At 51.5% G+C, this 13,913-nt stretch overlaps 2 protein-coding genes and 1 long non-coding RNA gene across 7 annotated transcripts; 2 read left to right on the top strand and 1 right to left on the bottom strand.

The window, feature by feature from the left end:
* The first annotated feature begins 703 nt into the window (after window positions 1-703).
* Window positions 704-3,029, top strand: RPL23 (ribosomal protein L23). The gene is made up of 5 exons (XM_082070665.1): window positions 704-778; window positions 1,042-1,125; window positions 1,896-2,024; window positions 2,617-2,730; window positions 2,900-3,029. Exons 1-5 carry the CDS (start codon window positions 766-768, stop codon window positions 2,980-2,982), a joined length of 423 nt encoding a protein of 140 aa, XP_081926791.1. The 5' UTR covers window positions 704-765; the 3' UTR covers window positions 2,983-3,029.
* Window positions 3,030-3,182: 153 nt separating this feature from the next.
* On the bottom strand, window positions 3,183-7,292 carry LOC309448848. Of its 4 annotated transcripts, none has more exons than XR_014185865.1 (4): window positions 7,133-7,279; window positions 6,471-6,612; window positions 6,151-6,236; window positions 3,183-4,918 (listed from the first exon to the last, which is right to left on the bottom strand). It is a non-coding gene; the product is annotated as an uncharacterized lncRNA (long non-coding RNA). The 4 variants fall into 4 exon arrangements; XR_014185867.1 differs by having other exon boundaries at window positions 7,229-7,268; XR_014185864.1 differs by lacking the exon at window positions 6,471-6,612 and having other exon boundaries at window positions 7,229-7,292.
* Window positions 7,293-7,317: 25 nt separating this feature from the next.
* On the top strand, window positions 7,318-13,267 carry CWC25 (CWC25 spliceosome associated protein homolog). 2 transcript variants are annotated; one of them, XM_082070661.1, is made up of 10 exons: window positions 7,318-7,385; window positions 7,673-7,845; window positions 8,477-8,713; window positions 9,167-9,236; window positions 9,686-9,813; window positions 10,042-10,111; window positions 10,547-10,734; window positions 11,310-11,396; window positions 11,939-12,100; window positions 12,420-13,267. In XM_082070661.1, the coding sequence occupies exons 1-10, from the start codon at window positions 7,368-7,370 to the stop codon at window positions 12,532-12,534; spliced, it is 1,248 nt and encodes a 415-aa protein (XP_081926787.1). In that variant the 5' UTR covers window positions 7,318-7,367; the 3' UTR covers window positions 12,535-13,267. The 2 variants fall into 2 exon arrangements, with proteins under 2 accessions (XP_081926787.1, XP_081926786.1); XM_082070660.1 differs by having other exon boundaries at window positions 11,918-12,100.
* Window positions 13,268-13,913: the final 646 nt, after the last annotated feature.

Here is a 13,913-nt window from a genome sequence, read left to right as displayed (position 1 = left end):
GTGGGGGCGTGGCCACACCCACGCGCGCACACGCGCGCCCTTCCCGCCTTCTTCCTCTTCCTCCTCCTCTTTTCCCCGGGGTGGGATTTTCCACGCGTGCGCCGCCCCCGTTCCACGCGCGGACGCCGCGATCGCGGCGTCCGCGCGTGGAACGGGGACGGCGCACGCGTGAGCGCGGTGTAAGCGAGCGCGGAGCCCCCCCCGACCCCACGCGGGGGTATAGCTCAGTGGTAGAGCATTTGACTGCAGATCAAGAGGTCCCCGGTTCAAATCCGGGTGCCCCCTGGGATCCGAATTTTTCCTCTTTTCCTACCATTTGTATAAACATTTTTAACCCCCGCCCCACCCCGCGCGCGTGCGCGGTCCCACTTCCACGCGCGGCCGCCGCCCTCATCCGCGCACGCGTGGAATCGCGATAAGGGATGACGATACATTGTTTCACCGTGTGGGGGTATAGCTCAGTGGTAGAGCATTTGACTGCAGATCAAGAGGTCCCCGGTTCAAATCCGGGTGCCCCCTTCTTTTCATTTTTCCCCCGCCTTTCTCCACTTTTTGTCCCCAAAATTCCCCAATTTGTTAAAATAAACGATTTTCGCCGCCGTTACGCCCGTTCCCTCCCCGGTGCCCCCGGTAGCCCAGCGGTGCCGCTTCCCGGCCGCCTCTAGGGGGCGCTGCCGGCGGAGGGTCCCGCCGTCGCGTTGAAGTGGGCGGGGCGACGTCATATCCCGGCGTGCCCCGCGTGCCTCCGTCTCTTCCGGCGCCAAGATGTCGAAGCGAGGTAAGATGGGGACTGGGCCCAGGAAGGGGGGGGTGATGGAATCCGGCTCCATCTGCGGCGAGCGGCGCCCGGATCGCCCCGCTCAGGGCGGGGGATGGCGGAGTGGGGGCCCGGGGAGCGGCGTGCGAGCCCGGTTGGGCGCGGAGGCCGCAGCCGGTGTCATTAATCCGCTCCTGGGGAGGCGGAGGTTGGGCCGGCTCCTCGCTGCCTGGAGCCCCTTTGCGTTTAGGCTGTGGGGTTTTAACCCTTTTCTCCACCCGCAGGACGCGGAGGTTCCTCCGGTGCGAAGTTCCGCATCTCCCTGGGTCTCCCGGTGGGAGCCGTGATCAACTGCGCGGACAACACGGGTGAGCGCGGCCGGGGGCCCGGGAGGAGCCGCCCGGCGTGACCGGGGGGGAACGGCTGTTGAATGGGTTGTTAAAAACAGGGCTTTATTCTGCAAATGAGTTCAGGGCTGTACCTGTGGCTCAGCGAGGTGCTGGGGAAGGAGATAACAATAATGTCGTAGAATTGTTTAATTGTTTTGGCTGGGAGAGCTCCTCAAGATCATCAGGTTCACCCGTTCCCCCACCCTAGCACTGCCCCATGTCCTGAGAACCTCAGGTCCGTCTGTCCAGCCCTCCAGGGATGGCGACTCCAGCACTGCCCTGGGCAGCCTGTTCCAATGCCCCACAGCCCTTTGGGGAAGAAATTGTTCCCAGATCCAACCTCAACCTCCCCTGGTGCAACTTGAGGCCGTTTCCTCTGCTCCTGGCGCTTGTTCCTGGGGAGCAGAGCCCGACCCCCCCTGGCTCCAAGCTCCTTCCAGGCAGTTCAGAGATCAGAAGGTCTCCCCTCAGCTCCTGTTCTCCAGCTGAACCCCCCAGGTCCCTCAGCCGCTCCCATCACACTTGTGCTCCAGCCCCTTCCCCAGCTCCATTCCCTTCTCTGAACTCACTGCAACACCTCAAGGGCTTCTTCCTTGTGAGGGGCCCAAAACTGCCCCCAGGATTCGAGGTTTGGCCTCCCCAGAACCAGCGTCTGTTCTGGGGGAAGCCGCAGCTGGCGCTCTTGGCGTCAGTCGGTGATTTGTTGGGGCAGCGTCTTCCCCGGTTAACGGCAGCGCTTCTCCCCGCAGGCGCCAAGAACCTCTACATCATCTCCGTCAAGGGGATCAAGGGGCGGCTGAACCGGCTGCCGGCGGCTGGTGTGGGCGACATGGTGATGGCCACGGTCAAGAAGGGCAAACCCGAGCTGAGGAAGAAGGGTGAGCGCTGAGAGTCGGCCCGCGCCGCCGTGTCACTCCTGCAAAGGACGGGGAGGATGGTTCCTCCCTCAAACTGGTGCGGGAAGCGGGAACCGAATCCCTGGAGTGTCATGTCCACCCTCCTAAAAAGCACTTGTTGGGTCTGTGAACAGTGACCCAGTGAGTTGTCGTGGAAGGGCAGAGCGAAGGCATCGCTTTTGGGTGAAGTGGCAGCTTGTGCTGTTTATTTCAATCAGTGGTGGGACAGTCTGTCTTGGGGGAAAAACAAGGGTTTGTTGGTGCTTGGGAGGCGGAGGGAGGAGTTCCTGCTGAATATTGTCTGTGAATTGATGATATATTTGGAAATAAAGGTGGGGAAGTGGAAAAACACTGAATTGTCCAAGCGTAGATGCAGCTGTGTTACATAGTTTTAAGGGTACTATTGAAAACTATAGTTTCTTGTAGCGAAATGCTGCAAATATGAGGTTAAAAAAAAAACAGACCCAAACAAACCCACAAAGTAACCCAAACGTGTGCAGCAGAACCGTGTCTGCGGGGTATGTGCTGCATGAAAGGCGGTTTGTGATCCCGAGCTGCTCCTTTCTCTCCGCAGTCCACCCGGCAGTGGTCATTCGGCAACGAAAATCATACCGGAGAAAAGACGGGGTGTTTCTCTATTTTGAAGACAACGCGGGAGTGATAGTAAATAATAAAGGTGAAATGAAAGGTATGGACAAGAACCCTGCAGGATGCGGAGAGGGGTGGTGGGTTGGGGCTGCAGTTTGGGCAAAAGGACCCAGATTCTGCTCAGACTCAGCGCAAATGGGTTGAATTGTGTGAACGTCTCTGCGCCTGCTCTGTCTCTAACATGCTGCTGTATTTGTTTTCTCCTCCAGGCTCTGCAATCACAGGCCCTGTGGCGAAGGAGTGCGCAGATCTGTGGCCCAGGATCGCGTCCAACGCGGGCAGCATCGCCTGAACGCCTTTTGTCTTCGTAGGGATCAAATAAAAAGTCCTTGTTCCAAATACGTGGTGTTTTTCTTGCCGAAGCGCCTTCCTCGGCTGAGCGGGACGATGTCACAGTGAGGGAGGGAGTTCTGGGAAGTCTTTTTATGGACCTTGTGTCAACGTGGACTGCAGCAGGAAAGTGGGATTTGGAGTTTCAATATCCAATAGGTCTCTATTTCAGGCAGGTTCCTGTATTATGGAAAACACCTGGAATGGGGTTGCACTGGAATGACTTAAATTTTAGCATTACAGAGTTATGCAGTCCAGGTACGTCCAGACAGAAACTAAGAGGTGTCAGTGAAAGTTCTACAAGAAACCTTCGTATGGGGGCTCTCAAAATTGTAGGTGTGGAGTTTTCTTACGGAATGGGTGATTTAACTGCTCAGAGACGCTGGTGTGGGGGAAAATACCACCTGAAAACAAGCGCCTTAGTCTGTGTTGTGAAGTCGGTGTTTCAAAGCGGGTTTTTTTCTCTGTGATGGGATGTTTTGGAGGCAGAACTGGGATTGCAGGACCTTGGCCGCTGCCAACAGGAGCCGCGGCTGGTTTTGCAGGTGGGGGTGTAGCTCAGGGGCAGAGCATTTGACTGCAGATCAAGAGGTCCCCGGTTCAAATCCGGGCGCCCCCTCCCTCCTTTTTATCCAGAAAAAGTTGGTTTGGAGCGCTTGCTTTCCACACTTTTCCCTAAAGCTGCCTGCAGGCTCTGGCTTCTGTTCCATCGGGTGCTGGGAGAGGTAAAGAAGCTGATTCCCATGAGAGGACACTGAGGTGGCTGCGAGGGAAGAGATGAGTATTTCAGAAGCTGCTGTTTTGTCTCAGGATTAATTAGTGAATGTTTGCTGAGATTGTTTGAAATAATAAAGCAGCAGGTGGGGGTATAGCTCAGTGGTAGAGCATTTGACTGCAGATCAAGAGGTCCCTGGTTCAACTCCAGGTGCCCCCTTCTTTTCCTCTTCTTCACGCTTCTTTTTGCTTGAATTCATCACAGAAAGAAGCTGGAGAGTTTGCCTGGTCGTCTGAGCTTGTGCTGTGCAGCAAACGTTGGTTTCGGAGCTTCAGCATTCAAGGAACGGAGCCCCTGCGTGTAGGGAACCTGCACGGGTTGTGTATTGTGTGAGTAACTACTCACTGTGTGTGAGTACTCGTCTCTGCTCTTACTACTCTGTAGTAATAATATTTATCATCATATAATTAAGTCTGTTTATGATAATATATATAAGTCTGTTGACACCCTTTGCAGGCGCATTATGGCCCAGAGGGGGCTGTGAAGTGAAAGAATCTGACCAGTGGGTATAAAAACCTGTCTGTCTTATAGAAATGTTTTTAAAATGTCTCGTGGCCAGAGGTTCCCCAGGGGGTATAGCTCAGTGGTAGAGCATTTGACTGCAGATCAAGAGGTCCCCAGTTCAAATCTGGGTGCCCCCTCACAATTTACCTTTTTTTGGGGCTGTCAGAGTGTTTGCTGGAAGGAGCAGCTCAGCTTCCCATCTTCTGCTGTCTCAGGAGGCTGAATAATGTACTTCTGTCTTCACCTCTAGAGATTGTTCTGTTCTTGAAAGGTTAAGTGCAGCACAAGGTTTTCCTCACTGGCCTCTCGAGAAGATCAGCTCGGCTTCCTCTCCTGTGAATTCTTTTTCATGTTACAGTAAGAGATAGAAACAGTGGGGAAAACTTCAGAGTCTGAGGCGGTTGCTGTATCAAGTTACCGTCTGTTAGAAGAGAACAAACGCCAACGGGGAAACAGAGGTTTGGCTGGAGAGAAACTGGGCCAAGGTCAGCGGGTGAACGACGTGCAGAGATGGTGTCTGTCTGTCTGTCTGTCTGTGGGAGTGCGGCGCGTCGGCGTCTTGGCCGCTGTTGTGTTTCAGGCTGGTGATTTCTGCAGCAGGATTTGCTCAATTGGATTCCTGGGAGGCAGAGATGCCAAAGATTGGGGAAGAATGTAATGAAAATGTTGTTTTGTTGGCAAGTTACAGGTGTGTGCAGGGGGTATAGCTCAGTGGTAGAGCATTTGACTGCAGATCAAGAGGTCCCTGGTTCAACTCCAGGTGCCCCCTTCTTTTCCTCTCCTTCACACTTCTTTTTACCCAAATTTGTCACAAAAAGAAGCTGGAGAGCTCCTTTTTGGCCTTGTGAGCTTGTGCTGTGCAGCAAACATTGGTTTCAGAGCTTCAGCGTTCAAGGAACCGAGACCCTGCCTGAAAGAAACTGCAGGTGTTGCATGTTCTGTGAGTACTCATCTCTGCTCTTAATACTCTGCAGTAATCATATTTATCATCATTTATTATATTTAAGTCTGTTGACACCCTTTGCAGGCGCATTATGGCCCAGAGGGGGCTGTGAAGTGAAAGAATCTGACCAGTGGGTATAAAAATTTGTCTGTCTTATAGAAATGTTTTAAAAATGTCTTGTGGGCAGAGGTTCTCCAGGGGGTATAGCTCAGTGGTAGAGCATTTGACTGCAGATCAAGAGGTCCCCAGTTCAAATCTGGGTGCCCCCTTCTTTTCTTCTCCTTTAACCTTCCTTTTGCCAAAATTCATCACAGAAAGAAGCTGGAGAGTTTGGTTTGGGTCTTGTGAGCTTGTGCTGTGCAGCAAATGTTGGGTTTGGAGCTTCAGCATTCAAGGAATGGAGCCCCTGCCTACAAGGAAACTGCAAGGGTTGTGAACTGTGTAACTACTCACTGTCTGCGCGTACTTGTATCTGTTCTTAATGCTCTCTAGTAATTGTATTTATCATGATTTATTATATTTAGGAGTCTCTGTGCTCTTTGGCAGGCACAGTAATATGCACATGGGGGCTGCAAGTGAAGGAATCTGACCAGTGGGTATAGAACCCAGTCTCTCTGTATAAATGTTTTAAAAATGTCTTGTGGCAGGAGGTTCCCCAGGGGGTATAGCTCAGTGGTAGAGCATTTGACTGCAGATCAAGAGGTCCCCAGTTCAAATCTGGGTGCCCCCTTCTTTTCTTCTCCTTTAACCTTCCTTTTGCCAAAATTCATCACAGAAAGAAGCTGGAGAGTTTGGTTTGGGTCTTGTGAGCTTGTGCTGTGAGGGCTGATGTGTGAGCTTCAGTGTTGGAGGAACTGACCCCAGGCCTATAAGAAACTGCAGCGGTTGTGCGCTGTGTAACTACTCACCGTGTGCGTGTACTCATCTCTGTTCTTGATTCTCTGCGGTAATTCCCTGTACGCCCTTTGGCAGACACGTTATGGTGCAGAGGGGACTGTTGAGTAAAAGAACCTGATCAGTGGACACAGACACTTGCTCCTCCATATAAATGTTTTTAAAACCTCCTTGTGGAAGGAAGGAAAGTAGGGGGTATAGCTCAGTGGTAGAGCATTTGACTGCAGATCAAGAGGTCCCTGGTTCAACTCCAGGTGCCCCCTCTTTACCTGCTTTTTCACCCCTTTTTCTTCCAGAATCTCCTCACAGACAGACCACGGAGGGTCATTCTTACCCCTCTGAGGTCTTGGAAATCACTTGGTCATCTTTTGCCAAGCACGAAACCAGACCTTGACGTTTCTCCCCCTCTTCTCCTGAGGAGCGCACGTACGCACAAATAAGCCGGCGCAACAGAGGTGCTGCTGGTCTAGTTTTTCCTGTTTGAGTAATTACTATTAATTAAACCAGTAAACAACTATTACAGCGTCTCATTAGAAGAGGGGATCTGTACCGAAATGAGGCTGTCCTGCATAAATTAGTCTGTGGTTACTTTACTAAACGCTGCACGCCGCCCCCGGGGCTCGAACTCGGTACCCCCGGCCCCGCAGGCGGGGGCTCTGCCCCTGAGCTGCGCCCCGGGCGCGGGGCTGCCGGGGGGCGGGGCGTTTGGCGGGCGGCGATGGCGCGAGGGCAACGCGCAGCGCTGGGAACACGGAGGTCAGCGGTTCTAACCCCGCCGGGGACACCGCGACCCCGCGGCGCTCCGGGAACCGGCTGCTGTGTCACGGCCCGGGAGGAGCCTCCGCTCAGGGACACCCCGGGGGTAACGGCGGCTGGTGGGGGCGGAAAACACCCCGCTCACCGCTGCACCGCGCCGGGCCCTCGCAGCACCGGGACACCGCGCCCGCAGGAGCAGGGGGTCCCGGCTGCTCCACGCCGCTCAGCCGTCTCCTTTACATCAGATTTTCCCGCTAACGCGTTAAACACTTTGGGGTTGTTTTTGTTCTTGTTTGTTTTGGGTTGTTTTTCCTTTTGTTTTTTAATCCCCCCTACCGAACGGCACCGGCGCCGCCTTCCCCCGCCATCTCGCCGGCTCCCCTCAGCGCCGCGCCGGAAGTGACGACACTGAGCGGCGCCCGCGCGCGGTGATGACGCACATCCAGGCCCGGTAGCGGCGGAGCAAGCGGCCGCGATGGGGGGAGGCGACCTGGTGAGGAGCGGCCGGGCCCGGGGCGGCGAGATGGGTTGAGAGGGGCCGGGAGGGGCCGGGAGCTCCCCCCGGGGCTGCGGGGGTCGGGCTGGCTGCCAGCGGGCACCAGGCGCGGGTTGGCCGGGGCCTGTGGCCGTTCCCCGGGCCCCAGCCGGTCTGCGTGATGTGGGAACGAGCGTGTCCCGTTGTCCGGGCCGAGCGGGCCCTTCCCGTGGCCACCGGCGAGAGGAGGCCCGTGGGGACCCTGGTTTAACGGTCCCGGTGTCCCCGTTTTCCCCCCGCTGCAGAACCTGAAGAAGAGCTGGCACCCCCAGACCCTGCGCAATGTGGAGAAGGTGTGGAAAGCCGAGCAGAAATATGAAGCCGAGCGCAAGAAGATCGAGGAGCTGCAGCGGGAGCTGCAGGAGGAGCGGGCGCGGGAGGAGATGCAGCGATACGCCGAGGACATGGGCACCGTCAGGTGAGGGGCTGCGGCTGCCCTGCGAGGAGAAGCTGCCGAATCCATGTGCACTGCGATTAAGTTATAAAAGACGTACCCATCGTTAACCAATTGACATGAGATAAATGCTTTCTGACCGCCTGCAAAACAAGGGGATGCTTAGATCCTTCTGCATGACGAGAGGGAGACAGAAGATTAAGCGATACATAGTTTAGAAGCAGAGTGCTTAGTTTATATTTAATAATTAATACGTGTCTTGTAAGTAAGAAACTAAACAATTATAACTAACATCATCAGTTATTTCTTAGTATAGATGTATGTCAAAATCTTAAAAAATTGTAGTGCATATGTAATAATTATGTGAATATAAGCAACACAAGAGCATCCAGACACTGGAACACTTATGGAGGATGATCCGCAGTGTTCCCTAGTGCTGATAAAATAAAGAAGGCCGCTTAACAGTATCATTGACTCTACTGTTAAGCTTTTTTTTCACCTGGGCATCCTCTGGGGACATGTTCTGTGTGATGTGGGGTGCAGGTGTTCCAGGCGCCCCCGCGAGAGCCATTTCCACTCACCTTCATAAGCCAGTGCCTTAAAATTTAACTTTAGAACTGTGAGACCAAAAATAAGATGCTGTCGTTTGCAATAGGAAGCGAGAAGAGAAGCTGGAGTGGATGTACCAGGGTCCCGGAGGCATGGTGAACAGAGAGGAGTATCTCATGGGTCGCCCCGTGGACAAATACGTCTTTGAGAAGGCGGAGGACAAGGACGCGGGTTGTTCCAGCGAGACGGGGCTTCTCCCAGGCTCCATTTTCGCCAGGTCGGGGGCCAACTCTGTCCTTGACATGGCCAACAAAATCCGGGAGGATCCGCTTTTCATGATAAGGTACGAAATGTGGGGCTGAAAGCGGTGGGAGAGCTGGTTGATCTTTGTGAAGACTCTCGTGTGGCTGTTTCTGAAAGCTGTGTGTGAATTGGGTGAGCTCTGGGCTGTCTGTGGCCATCGTAAGTGCAAAGACTGTTATTCCACCTGGATTCGTCTCTACTGTCTCAGCTCCATTATTCATGCAGACATGTATTTATCTGCTCTGCTCTAAGAGTTCAGGTATTTATTAGCGTTGGAGGCAGATTGATGGTAAAAGAACTAATTCTTGTTTATCCTACTTGTTGCAGTCTTAAGTGGAGAAGGAAAGGACAGATTCCTTCTTAGTTCCGTCTGGTTTTGCCCATTCTTCTGCTTTTTATGGTTTTAGAGCTTGCACGTGATTGGTGTATTTCATGAAAATATCATTGCAGTTATTTGAAAATACTAATATATATATATTTGGTTTTGCTTTAGAAAGAGGGAGGAAGAAAAGAAGAGAGAGGTTTTGAATAATCCTGTTAAAATGAAGAAAATCAAAGAACTGGTAGGTGTATCTCAGTGCTCCTTTAAAGCAGAAAATACGCTGAGCCAAGGAGGCGATCGAAGGTCCAAATTAGTAGCGTTTAGGAGAAGGAACTGAGTTACGTTTCCTGAGTCTTTCACAGAAAAACAGAATAAATTCAACTTTCTATAATCCAGATATTATAGAAGAAGGTTCCTTATCAGTCGCTCAGCAGGAATTAATTTCGCTTCCTTTCCAATTCAGTGTTCTTTTATTCTTCTGCTGTGGTTCTTTTTTAGCTAGTGATTATTTGTTGCTTTAGTACCACAGAGTGATAAGCTCTTTAGTTTTGAGAGAAAACCTTGTTAAATGGGTTTAGATTTGTTCCAGGAGCCTTCCCACAGCGAACTCTGTTACGTTGCCCTGTGATACTGACTGCCCAAGTGTAGAGACAGTAATTAGTACTAATGAGATGGTGTCTTGCTTTACAGCTGCAAAACAGTTTAGATAAAAAGGAGAAAAAGAAGAAGAAAGAGAAGAAGAAGAAGCACAAGAAACATCGCCGGCGCAGTTCCAGCAGTGAAAGCGACAGCAGTGAGGAGGAGTGGAGCAAAAACAAGTATGTTTTCAGATTTTGTAGTACAAATACCTTGTCTCTTGGTTAAATTACCTGTTTTTCATGTCCTCTCTTTTAGTTTTATCCTTCTAATTAATGCTCTTAATTGGCCTGAATGTTTCTGTATTGTTACTTTATTGGTTTTGCGTTGTCAAATTACTTTTATGACATCTTAATGTTAAAAACTTAAACTTCATTTGCTTCAAAAGTGCTATTGTGTTTTCTGTTCAGGTCTCAGAAGAGGACGATCAGTTCCTCCTGGAAACCGGCTCCTCCCAAAGCCCCAGGATACGGTTTACAAGTACGTACGTATATTTTCCACAGCTGCCCCGAGTTAGGGAAGAGCAGGAGTTTTGGGTAGTTTGTTGCAAGGCAGCTTCACCGGCTGGAAGAGGATGATGAGGGGAACGTGATCTAATAACGTTCAGATTTAATCTGGAGCCACCTAAGCCCTGAAACTAAAGCTGTGCAGGTCCCGCTGGGACTTTTGTCCTCTCTGAGTTCAAGTTAAGTTTTACGTAGTTTCTTTTCAAATACTCTGCTCGACTCTTTTGGCAGGTTCATTTGCTGAACATTGTACAGAAATAATCTCTTCAGACACAGGTTTTAATAAAAACCTAGGATGTGAGATGAGTCAACGCAAACCCTCCTGTGCTCAGCCTGGCCTGGCGTCTCCTCTGTGGCCTCACATCGTTGTTTCGAGACATCTCTCTTGAAAAATGCTTTTGAATTCCAGGTTCGAGACTCGGAGCAGAGCCACAGGTCCCGGAGCTCCCCAGCTCCCCAGGACAGGGTCCCCCACAAGCACCGCGATCGCTCCAGGTCCAGGACCCCGTCCCGTTCTCCTCAGAGACGCTCCAGCAAGAAGAATTCGGAACAATCTGGCTGCAGGGGATCGAGATCTCCTTCTAGACACAGCAAACAGTGAGTGTGGTGAACCTGAGTGGTGTCAGCCCAGGGCTGCTGCCTGGGGGGTTCTCTAGAACCAAAATCCATCTTTCTTTTTCATTTCCTTCTACCACCTCAGTGTTGTGGCCTCGTTATTGCTCAGTCCTGGCTGTAAAGGTGAGAGCTGTGCGGTTATACAAGAGCCCAGAAATTCTTGGGGGGTTCATGCTGTCTGCAATTGCGCCTTCATTTGGGACCCCCCCTTTGTAGGTGCACCCCTTGGGTTTAGTGACTCCTGTCTTTGGGTGAACGGTTCTCTTTGAGATGTATTTATCGTGGTTGAATTATCTTTACTAAATGCTGATAAAATCAGGTACCAGGTATTTGGTGATGGAATCATTGAAACTGAGTAAAAACAGATGGATATGTGGACATAAATATATAACAGACGTGTGGAAATCCGCAGTGTATTGTTTTTGAAGTGGAAAGGTAACAATCCTGCATAATGGGGGACATGTGAGTTTCAGAACGTGTACAAAAAGTGCGGGGAACATTTAGACTTGTGAGAATGTGTCTTTATCTGTCCTGATGAGGGTGTTTCTGGGTTACAGACACGGCGGTCGGGAGGAGAAGGGGAGACCGAGAAGCCCTTCCCCTAAAAAGAGCTACCGGCGGCAGCGCAGTCCAGGCTACACGCGGTAAGCAAGATTCGTCCCTGTGCTTTTGCGTGGAAGCGGCTCTGGGGCTGGCGAAACAGCTGAGCGAACCGAATTTTATTCTGTTAACGAAAATCGATTGGGTCAGATGTCCAGAAAACAGGGCAGAGAGTCTTCAAGTGCTCAGTTTGGTGCTTTTGAGCTTGAGTGTCCTTGGACAACTTCCCAAAGCAGCTCCCGTGGTTGATGGTTCTCCATGCGCAAGGTGGTGACATGAAATCGGTCTTTGTCCCCTGGACATTCTGTTTCACTGTCATCAGGAAAATATGACCTTGCCAGCATCATCTTACCACTCAATTAAAACCAAGGAGGCTAAAAAGAGGAGGAAAACAGATCTTGCCGGGGCGGGGTAAAGCAGAACATTTAGACCTGTACAGATGTGTTTTGCTGATTGGGTACCAAAGAAAATTAGTTGTTCAAAACCCCTAATTTGGAGGATTCTAAATTATTAACGAATGGGAAGTGAGAGGGGGCTGGGGCCCAGCACTGTTGGTTCCCAGCAGTGGCTTTTTCCACACAAATAGGAAGATTTCTCCAGAGGAACTGGAGCGTAAGCGCCAAGAGATGATGGAAAACGCCAAGTGGCGGGACGAGGAGAGAGCGAACAACCTCAGGAAACACCGGAAGGAGGAGGAGCTGGAGCGAGAGCTGGAGAAACTCGACTCCCGAGATGGGAAATTCTTCAAGTGAGTGTTTTATTATCTGCGTTTTCATTCCAGGGAAATATGAGGAGCAAGTGATGGCCTGGAAGTTTGAGGTGTTTCAGATTATGGTATAAAAATCTGACTCTACTGTGTTGTCTGGTAGAACTAGTGACATCTATTGTTCCCACATCCTCTTCTTAACCCAGAAGATAACTGTTTCTATCATGGCCTTGACTGTCAGACTCAGAAAACGGTGATCAGTTATTAATTAAGGTAGACAACTTAGGATGAATCCTACTAAAAAATGGTATAACGTTTGGAAAGAAGTTCTGATTTCTTTCTTTGCTTCAATTTCTCGCAGTCGCTTAAAACTAGAGAGCGCATCTACGTCCACCCTGGAAGATCGGGTGAAACGCAACATCCACTCCCTGCAGAGAACTCCCGCTGCCTTGGAAAAAAACTTTATGCAGAGATGAAACTTGTTCTTCTGCTCCCGTGCAGGAGTTCAAAGGACACTTATTCCCCAAGGTGAGCGACCTCCAGCACAGACTCCCTGCTCGCACAGACGCAGTTACCAGCTCCCAAAGCGGTGCTGGGATTTCTGTGCCGCTGCCCACGGCGTGTTCTGGACCTTCTGGCCTTGTGAACGTGTTTGTGACGAGCGAGACCTTGCGAGCGAACCTTTGCTGGAGAACTCGTGAGCCATTGTCTTCTATTTTTAACGCATTGCCAAGTCTTTTCCTTCTCTCTCCACCTTGACTGGTATCATTTTTGTACATTATTAACCAAATTCTGCCAGGTGGTAACTGCTTTTTACACTGTGCGGAGTGTCCGAGCTCTTTATATGACAGAGCGAAAGACCTATTTTTGTTAGTCCTTAAAAATCGGAGTAGGAGAAATTCTCACGTGAGTTAATTTAATGGAATTGGATAAAGCTACAGGAGTTAACAGACAGAATCCCAATCATACTGTCACCATTTCAGGTGTGGGTTTGGAGGGTGATGTTTGACAATTCTGCCAAAAGTCTGTAGCCGTTATTTGGTCGCTCACGGATCTAAATGGTGTTTGACCCAAAGGAAGCTGCTTCGAAAGGAGAGGAAATGAGCAGAGCATAGCTAATACAGCAAACGTTTCTCTGGGATTTTTGTAATGTAAGTAATGTGTATATGTACAGCAGCGTAGATCTTTTTAAAAAAAAAAATGACACTTTTTAGGTGTTCTTTGTGGCCTTTGGGAGTGGCGGGTAGGGGAGCCCTCGCTGTGGAGGTTTGGTGAGGGCCCGGGGGCTGTCGCTGACCGTAGCGGCCCCTCCTCGGGTGTATCCCAGCGCAGGACCCGGTCCCTGTGCCGCCGGGCCCCGGTTGGGCTCCGCGGGGTATCCCCGGGCAGCCCCGTCTACGCTGCTGGCCCTTTAAACGGCGGCCTGTGACGTGCGTAGCGGTCCATTCATAATTCCAGGCGCCTCGCTGCTTATTGGTCCGTTCAGAAGGGGGCGTGGCATGGCCGGGTACGTCACGCCAACTGGGCGAGACCATCTCCGGGAAGAGGAGGAGGGAAGGAGGCTTGCTTTCCCTTCTCCCTCTTCCTCCGTTCAGCCCTTTCCGTTGTTCCTTCTCCCAGCCCAAGCCGTGCTGCCGTTCTCCTCGTTCCTGCCGCAGGTTGAATCGGGGACATCCAGCGGCCAGCTCCGCGCTCCCGCTATTTAGCAACCGGGGCTCTCCCTTTCCTCTGCGAGGACATGGTACCTCCCGCTCCCCACCTCCTCAGCCCTCCGCCATCTTGGCGCCTCCTCAGAGCGGGGCCGGAGCGCGCTCGGGCGGCGGCGGCGGCTCCTCCTCAGCGGCGGAACGAACCA

The sequence above is a fragment of the Streptopelia decaocto genome (assembly GCF_964273445.1).
Source record: "Streptopelia decaocto genome assembly, chromosome: 22".
Classification (NCBI taxonomy): Eukaryota; Metazoa; Chordata; class Aves; order Columbiformes; family Columbidae; genus Streptopelia; species Streptopelia decaocto.
The sequence above is the reverse complement of the archived record's forward strand: the minus strand, read 5'-3'. Positions and strand labels throughout refer to the sequence as shown.

Bases quoted from the DNA above. Each gene is read 5' to 3' on its own strand.
- RPL23 (XM_082070665.1), top strand. The intron at 1,126-1,895 runs GTGAGCGCGGCC...TTCTCCCCGCAG, and splicing joins CAACTGCGCGGACAACACGG to GCGCCAAGAACCTCTACATC. The intron at 2,025-2,616 runs GTGAGCGCTGAG...TTCTCTCCGCAG, and splicing joins ACCCGAGCTGAGGAAGAAGG to TCCACCCGGCAGTGGTCATT.
- CWC25 (XM_082070660.1), top strand. The intron at 7,846-8,476 runs GTGAGGGGCTGC...CGTTTGCAATAG, and splicing joins GAGGACATGGGCACCGTCAG to GAAGCGAGAAGAGAAGCTGG. The intron at 11,397-11,917 runs GTAAGCAAGATT...GGTTCCCAGCAG, and splicing joins CGCAGTCCAGGCTACACGCG to TGGCTTTTTCCACACAAATA.